The sequence below is a fragment of the Orycteropus afer genome, unplaced genomic scaffold (genome assembly GCF_000298275.1).
Source record: "Orycteropus afer afer isolate SDZICR_OR568_19922 unplaced genomic scaffold, OryAfe1.0 scaffold00008, whole genome shotgun sequence".
NCBI lineage: Eukaryota > Metazoa > Chordata > Mammalia > Tubulidentata > Orycteropodidae > Orycteropus > Orycteropus afer.
The window spans coordinates 16,451,612-16,460,679 of record NW_006921595.1 but is presented as its reverse complement, the minus strand read 5'-3'; the positions used below and the strand labels follow the sequence as shown (position 1 = coordinate 16,460,679).

Below are 9,068 nucleotides of genomic sequence, written 5' to 3'. Positions count from 1 at the left end.
GAGATGGATTGATACGGTGGCTGCAATGATGAGCTCAAATATAGCAGGGATTGTGGGGCTGGCGCAGGATCGGGCAGTGTTTCGTTCTGCTGTGCATGTGGTCGCTATGAGTCGGAAACGACTCGATGGCACCTAACAACAGCAACAACATACATAATCAATGTGCTCATGCCTTTTAATTTTAAACCAGTATTTCTTATCACATTTTCTTAGTGATGCTCTGTATTACATTATCAGAGGGGTACCTGGGTACTGTTTTGTACACATGCTTGTGGTCAATACCACCTATTTAACTCCCACAACTTATTCTATGAGTGAGTGAAAAATTATAATATAGACTATTTCTAAATACTATCAAACCACATCCCTTGAACTCTTATTAAGCTGTCCTTTTACAGATTTTGTTTATTCTTTGTCTTTATATACAACTTTGTTACATTTAATTATAGAGTAAACAACTATAGGAAAAAATCATTGTATTTATCAGTTTTCTCTATAATAACTCTCAGTAGTAAAAACCACTTTCTCTTTAATCCTTAGAGAAATGTATATCCGCTAAATTACAGCATCTCTAAGTCTTCTGTATTCACTACTCTATAATATTTGTCAGATTGTCCTCACTACATCTCATGCCCCATCACTTGGTAAATTTTGTGTGTTTCAGAAATGCCTTGAAGAAAGCACAAATCTTTGGAAGCTGTTATGCGATCAGCCGTGCCTTTGTATATTTTAGCTATGCAGCAGGATTTCAACTTGGAGCCTATTTAATTCAAACTGGCCGAATGACACCTGAGGGCATGTTCGCGTAAGTTGTGTAAATATACAAGCACTCTAAGTGAGCCTGAACAATTTCCAGTTTATAGTGGATTATCACTTAAATCACATATGTGAAAAATATATGCTCGGAATATTACTTTTTTTTTTTCCTGTCATTTAACATCTGTAAGAAGAGTAGTCTGGCTCGTGAAATACTGACATACTATTTGAAAGCAGGTGATTTGAATTAAACTACCAAATGAATTGCTTCCGGTTTCAGTTTCCTAGAAATTGGGAATGTAGGAGTCAATTATGCCTGATTGTCATCCATTCTTTAGCAAATTTGTGAGGTTTCGTGAAAGACCCAGTTTGGAAGTTTCTTCATTAAGTATGAGGGCAAATTAGTGCCCTTACGAGTTCTTTGCTAAGGAGACACTCCAGAACAAACACATGTAATTACTGGCTCCCTTCAGATTGTTGTTGTTGTTATTATTTGCCGTCGAGTCGGCCCTGACTCATAGCGACCCCTCCTTGGGTTTCCGAGGCAGTATCACTACAGAAGTAGGATTGCCCAACCTTCCTTCCGAGGAGTGGCTGGTGGGTTTGAACAGCCAGCCTTCTGGTTAGCAGTCAAGTGCCTTAGGCACTATGCTACCAGAGCTCCTAATCCCTTCAGATTAGTCACACTAATTGGATCACTAGATTCCAGTGAAGGTACGTTTTCCAAATTATTTTTGGATTTTATATTTTGGAATTCTTGCATTAAAAAAAAAAAAACAGGAATGCCTAAATCCAACTGCTGAAATTAAATAAAATGAATTCTGAGTTGCTTCCTGTTTTCCTATATTGTCAGAAAACGTCTTGAGTCCACATCATGATACCATTGCTAATCATTTAGAACTGGAGATTTGCCTCTCAAGTCTTAGGTACTTTTCTTTTGAATATCCTCATTAGCGGCATGTTGAGGATTTACTGAATTTGACAAAATGGCCAAAAAACCTTTGGAAGTCAAATAATTTCAGAACAACTTGGAATAATGTTTAGTTCCTATCCAAAACCAAAACCCAAACTCACTGCCGTCAAGTCAGATCCAACTCACACGCATGAAAAAAAAAAAAGTTATTGATTACTATTAATTGAGCTCCCAGGAAGTTTCTTTGCTAAAACCACTGATAAGAAAACAGCCCATCATTCACCAAATCTTACCCAATGATAAGGCCACTTAGCAGTATCTTGGAAGCATGTTTCCTTGTAAAATGGAATGTATGTATTTAAATTTTCAACAAAAATTGCATGTCCTCTGGTCTACTATGTCCTAGCCTCTAAAGAGTGTGCATATTGCCTGTGTGGACCTGTTAGCCACAATTAGGACATTTCACCTTGGGCATCATTCTAATTACAGACTAATCAGTTAGTCAGATAGATTAACAAGGAAAGAAATCTGGAATTATATAAATAATTTATTTAGCTCATCACTCTCCCCCACCATTAAGTTAGCCGGTATTTTCCACTGCTTCTAATGTAATATCAACAAGCCCAAGCTTAAAAACTGGTTGTATTTCAAAAGTTTGTAGATCACGTGTTTGAAACTCAGAACGTGTTTTCCTCATATTCCACCAAACTTTGGGCAGCCTCTTTTAAATCCTTAAGATCTTATTCCTTCAGTATAATTGGTCTTCAGTATTACAAGAAAGCAAGCTGTTGTAGTACATTCATACTAATAATGCAAGATGTCTGATGATCTTATAGGCGCTCACAGCAATTTATATTTTATTTTTAAAAGCAATTATAATCCCAATTAATTTATAATTGGTTGACATGAAGATGGTCTAACAAAGCAAACAGGGGAGAATTGCTTCATCTTTCCATTACCAAACTCACCAGTCTACCATAGGATCTGCCATATGGTCAGTACCACTTACAGCAATATGTTTTTTTTTTAAAAAAAAAAAAAAAAGCATAGTGAGAGTGCTTATGGAAAATACTTTAAGGGAGGCTGCAGTTGATAAAAAAAATTATAACATGAAAGTTACTTGCATAAAAATAAAGTATTTGACTTCCACTACTTATTCTCCAAGGATCCCTCCCTGGTGGTGCAGTGTTAAAGCCCTCAGCTGCCAAACAAAAGGTTGGTGGTTCAAACTCATCAGCCGCTCCACAGGGGAAAGATGACATAGTCTGTTTCCATAAAGATTTATAGCCTTGGAAATGCTATAGGCAGTTCTGCTCTGTCCTGTAGGGTCACTATGAGTCGGAATCGACTCAATGGCAGTGGAGTCTACTTATTCTGTATGGGAGAAAGACATAGTGATCTAGTGAAACAAATTCTTTAGGGCAGAAAACAACGTTGGAGAGTCTCTCCAAGTTACTCCTCCAAAGAACTATATCAAAGGTACCAGGACTTCCATGCATTCAACCTCTCAGGAGTCATTCGAGTCCTTGACTGGACTGGTGACAAAGGAATCTTTGTTGCTGACTAGAAAGCCTGAAAAAAAAAAAAAAAAAAAAAATCAGATTCTTCCTCTGATGCTATCGCTCAGACTTTCTGTGAAGGAGAAGTAGGGCTTGTTCCCAGAAAGAGATTTCAAGGTGTGCCATGGAGGATTTCAGATAAGCCTGTCTTTGATCTAAAGCACATTCCAGAAACCAGGTTGCTGGTGACCAGTGACCTTCCAGGTTGTTCCCTGCAAGTGTGGCAGATTGCAAAGGACAGTGATGTCATTAAAACTGTGAGCACGATTGCTGTGCATGAGGAAGAGTAGAAGCTGAGGATGGCCGTCTTCTCCTTGATGGCCCCTGGAGTCTGAGGAATACAGACCTGAAATTCAGAATGCCACACACATCTCAGGCATTGGTGACAGTGAGGTGCTGAGTAGGCTGCAGTTCCTGGGTGCAGACACTTTGCCTTCCATTACACCTCTGACTGTCTGGGGCATGTCCACATTCTCCAGAACTGGATACCATCTGAGAACCTCAGCCCTGGGTCTAGTAGAAGGAGGTGGTGTGCAAAAGTTGGGGGCAGGGACCAAGGCCGTGGGCCTAGCATTGCCAGCCTTGGCTCAAATGAACAGCTCTATCTCCCCAAGCCTCTGGGATCTCTGCCATCCTGTGAGCTCAGTCCAGTGTCCAATGTGCATGCCTAAACCTGACCCAGAGCTGCTGAAAGTGACTTGGGCCCCAGTCCTGAACAACTGCTTAGCCGTTTCAGGTTTTGATGGAACATTCCAGTTCTATGATGTCACATCTTGGATTAGAGTGGGGAGCCAAATAGAGCCTCTCCTCACTCACAGAGGTCATATCTTCCTTGATGCAAATGAGCTGAACACTTTTCTACTGGTCACCAGTGCCACATCTGGCACCTCTGCAAAGCAAGGACTTTGTTATTGGCACCAAATGATGCTTCTCTGCATGTATGGGACTGGGTGGACACCTGTGTTCCTACTAACAGCTCAGGCCCCTAGGAAGAGGAAGAACTGCTGTTTAAGATTCAGTAAGCAGATATCCCTGTTACCAGCTGTGTGGCCTTGGGCAAATCACTCAACCTCTCTGAGCCCCAGTTTCCTTACCTGTAAAATGAGGATATTAATAACTACATTGCAAGTTGTTGACAGGGTTAGAAATAATGTATTAATAAATACCTGGCAGAAAGTTGGATGTTTGGTTATAGGTTATTTAATTACCATTTGTGGGAATTTTGAAACATAGAAATTATTGTCTTATCTGGTTAACCCTTGGCTAACTCACCAGTAATTTTTGAGGAAAATATCTTGTTTGTAGTGATATGCCCCAGCCCTGGTTTGTTTCACTCTTGAAATGATTTATTTCCCTTAATTTTTATTAATGTTTAAAGTAGACAGACATGTCCATGTTAAAAGCATTTGTATTATATAGATCTATTTTCTATAAATGTAAGACTGATACAATTACAGGAATAGTTTTCTTAGCAAGATGACTAAGGCACTTCACTGCTAACCAGAAGGCTGGCGGTTCAAACCCACCAGCCACTCCTCAGAAAGAAGGTGGGGCAATCTACTTCCGTAGTGATACTGCCTTGGAAACCCAAGAAGGGGTCACTATGAGTCAGGTCCGACTCGACGGCACATAATAACAACAACAACAACAACATGCTTATCTAAGTACATGCTGTTGTTGTTGTTATATGCCGTCGAGTTGGACCCGACTCATAGCAACCCCTCCTTGGCTTTTTGAGGCAGTATCGTTATGGAAGTTGATTGCCCAACCTTCCTTCTGAGAAATGGTTGGTGGGTTAGAACCATCAGCCTTCTGGTTAGCAGTCAAGTACCTTAGGCACTATGCTACCAGAGCTCCTATCTAAGCACATACAAGTCCTATACCACATTTTGTTTATCCACTCATTTGTTGATGAACTCTTGGGTTATTCCTACCTTTTGGCTATTGTGGGGGGAAAGAAGAAGAAGATTACAGCCTAGGAAACTCTATGGGACAGTTCTACTCTGTCACGTGGGGTCACTATCAATTGAAATCAATTGGATGGCACCTAGCAAGCACAACAAAATTTATTCTGAGTGGGAATATTTCCATCTCAATGGGAATCTCAGTGGAAGGCAATTTTCTCTCCTCATTTTCTCTATCACTATTTCTTTTCATTGTAATGACTAGTTTCAAGAAAAATAAAGAAGTGTCTCCCATGATCCTAAATTTCCTTCTAGCTATTTCTAATGCCTCTGCTTTCTTCTGCAGCAAAACAAGTTCCAAAGAATTGCCTATTCTTGTTCTACACCTTCTCATACCCAATCTCTGCTAAACTCACTCCAGTTAAGACTTAGTTACCACCAGGCCCTTGAAAGAGTCACTATTAAGGTCACCACTGAGCTTCATGTCTTCTACCCAAGCACGTCATCCAATGCTCAATTCTCTAATTTCACCTAACTTGACCTCTTAGCAGCATTGAAAACTCTCCACCAGGAAACGTTTTCTATTTGCTCTCTTCTATCATTGGCCCCTCCTTCTCTGTTCCTTTCCTGACTCCTTTTTTCTATTGGGACTCTATGTGTGGGAGGGCCTTAGGGCTCTCAGACTTCTTCATCTACACATCCTCTTTGGTCACTTCATCCAATGCTATGGTTTTAAATATCACCTGTGTGCTGATGACTCCACTCTGTATAGTTCAACTCTGCTCCCCTACCCTGAGCACCAGGCTCACTGAACTACCTACTAACCAGCTCCACTTGGATGTCTAATAATATCTTAATGTGTCCAAAACAGAACTCAAGACGTTTCTTCTCAAAGGTTCCCCTTCCCAAACTCTCCATCTTAGAATAGTGTCATGCACTGACAAAAACTTCTGATATATTTGTTGCTTCTTTTGCCTAATGCATCACATGTATCACCAAGTCCTGAGCTAGGGCAACCAGCATCGCTTTTGTTTGAATATCTTTCAACCTTTTTACAGACAGAATGAGAATATCCATATTTTATAGTACTAACCAAGGAGAGATTCGCTAGTAAATATGGGCCTAAGGCTGTGCAAAATTGTAAATAGATGAGACTTGTCTTCAACACCAGAGTCTCCAGCCTTCTTTGAGACCCAGTGAGCCACACAGTAAGCATGAATGTGTCACCTGAAAGTCTCCCCTTTAGTTAGACACACTGATTTTCCCTGGCCTAGAAGAAGACTCTCTGCCTTCCAGAGTCTATGGTGACAGACAGCTTTCTATCTAATCAGCTAGCTGAATGGAAGAGGTTTACAAAGAAAACTCCCTCCTACTAGACCTTTCCTAAGATAAAACTCACTATATCATCTTTCTAAATGAATAGTTTCCCAACTCCACTCTAAAACCTGGTTAAAAATGCAGACAGCCAGAGTTCACCTCCAGAAGTCTGATTTGTAGATCTGGTTTGGTCCAGGAATCTGCATTTTACCAAACATCTCAGGTTATTCTGAGGCACAGGATCTGAGGACCACATTTAAGAAATGGGAGTATAAGCCCTGAGTCCAGACTGCTCTCCATAGCTGCTTAAAATCTGAGGTCTTTCTGTGAGCCACTACCGCAAACTTTACTAGAATTGTATAAGAAGTAGGGCAATGCTATGTCTGTCTGTCTGAGTAGAACTGTCTTCCATAGAGTGTTCAGTGGGTGGTTTTTCAGGAATAGATCACCAAGCTCTTCTTCCAAGGTGCTTCTGAGTGGACCCAGATCTCCAGCCTTTCTGTTAGCAGCTAAGTGAGACCTCTTGTTGGTCAGTCCATAGAGGCACTTGAAAACCTCTTGTTTAGGATCTCATACACATATGTGTAATAAGACACCCCTCTCCTGCCTCTCTTAGCCCTGGCAACACCTTTGATTTGTTATTTCACTACAAATGTACAGATTTTTGGAAATACAAGGTAACTTTATTTTCCTCTATCTGGTTTTGCATTAGTGCCTTTAGGTTCTTTCCTGACTGACTTTTGTTGCATCGTCCAGAAACAATGCCCAGCAGAGGTTTCTGTAACTCTCTATATCCCTTTCTTTGCTGTCCATATCGTATTTGAGTCCTGGGGTGGTGCAGGTTAATGCACTCAGCTGTTAACTGAAAGATTGGAGGCTAGAATCCACCCAGAGGTGTTTGGAAGCAAAACCTGGTGATTGCTTCCCAAAGCTCAGCCATTGAAAACCCTACGGAGCAGTTTAACTCTGACACACATGGAGTCACCTGAGTTGGAATCAGCTCGGTGGCAACTTTTTTTTTTTTTTTAATAGAGCATGTGGGTAAGAAGGAAACAAGACTTGACACCCTTCAGTATAGTCATAACAAAAGCCATAGTTGTGAAAACTGCCTAAGAAAAGCCAAGCAGATGAGGTGTTTATAGACTTGTCCTTCTAAAATCTAAATATAGATCTTGACAGGAAATAAATTTTCAATATTAAATGTGATTATTGAATCAAAAGAGCAACATAGGCAGATTTTCAATGATTATCAGTAGTTGGCTGGTGTTTTGAAATAATAAAGAATGGAAAGAACAGAGGTAGGGCTCCACCACCACAATTGCTCTAATAGGCTGGGCAACGGTGGACAAAGGATGACTGTCATCATTACCATTAGGAAAGCAGCCTTCATTAGTCAAAGTAAGTAAGACAGGAAAGGCTTCTTTTAACATTCACTGGTGGTGTAGTATCTAGAGTATTTTGGCTGCTAACCAGAAGATTGGTGGTTCAAACTCACCAGCTACTCCATGGAAGAAACATTGGGCAGTCTGCTTCCATAAAACTTTGGAAACTTAATGAGGGCTGTTATGAGTCAGAACTGACTCTATGGCAGTGACTTTGCCATGACATCCACCCAATTTCTCCCTGGCTCCTCCCCAGAGACTATCTGGGAGAGAGGAAAACAAGATGTGAAGGGGAAATAGAAAAATCAGCCATTGAAAATATCTACAAGAGATAAATCAAGGAAAAGATGATTGGTGTCTAGGGCCCTCTGAAGATTCTAAAATGGGAAAACAAGTGGTGACCAGCTTTGACATGTGGATTGAGACGTATCAGGCCAGGCTTTCACTGGAAGGAATACTGTGTAAGGAAAACAGTGAGAAAGGAAGTATGCACTTCTACACTACAGCTTCACAGCTTTGTGACCCTGGACAGATTGCTTAATTTTTCTGAGCTGGAGTCACCTTATTTGTTAAGAAATTATAATAGTTACCTCCCTACTCATCTCCTGGGAGTCCCTGGATGATGTAAATGGTTAACAACCTTGATTGCTAACCTGAAGTGGGCAGTCCACCCAGAAGAACCTCAGAATAAAGATCTGCAGATCTACTTCCAAAAAATCAGCCGTTGAAAACCCTGTGGAGCATAGTCCCACTCTGACACAAACTAGGTCTCCATGGGTCAGAATTGATTTCATGACAATTGGTTTTCCCCTTTCAATAGAGACTTGTATGTTGCAATTATGCTGAACAGGTTTCAATGGAGCTTCCAAACAAAGACGTAGGCCTGGACATAGGAAGAAAGGCCTGTACCTATTTCCCAAAAATCAGCCAATAAAAACCCTATGAATCACATCAATCCAGTTTGTTGTCCATGGGGTTTACAGAGCCAGAGGCTAACTCTAATTCTAAGGCAATTAACAACCCCTTAACCTGGGAGATGACTGGGGAGTGGTTAACACATTCGACTGCTATCCAAAAGCTCAATGACTTGAACCTACCAGCTAGCTGCTCCATGAGCGAAAGATGAGGCACTCACTCACTCAGTCTGGTTCTGAAATGATTTACAAGCTGGGAAATTCCACAGGCCAATTCTACTCCGTCCTAAAGGATCACTATGAGTCAGAATCAATTAGATGGC

General features: G+C 40.8%; 1 protein-coding gene across 1 annotated transcript in view; it reads left to right on the top strand.

Annotated features, from left to right (window-relative positions):
* The window catches only part of ABCB5 (ATP binding cassette subfamily B member 5), a 193,493-nt gene that overhangs the window by 172,033 nt on the left and 12,392 nt on the right, over positions 1-9,068 (top strand). The window contains 1 exon segment of the mRNA XM_007946604.1: positions 665-805. Within this exon segment, the coding sequence (XP_007944795.1) occupies positions 665-805 (141 nt within the window).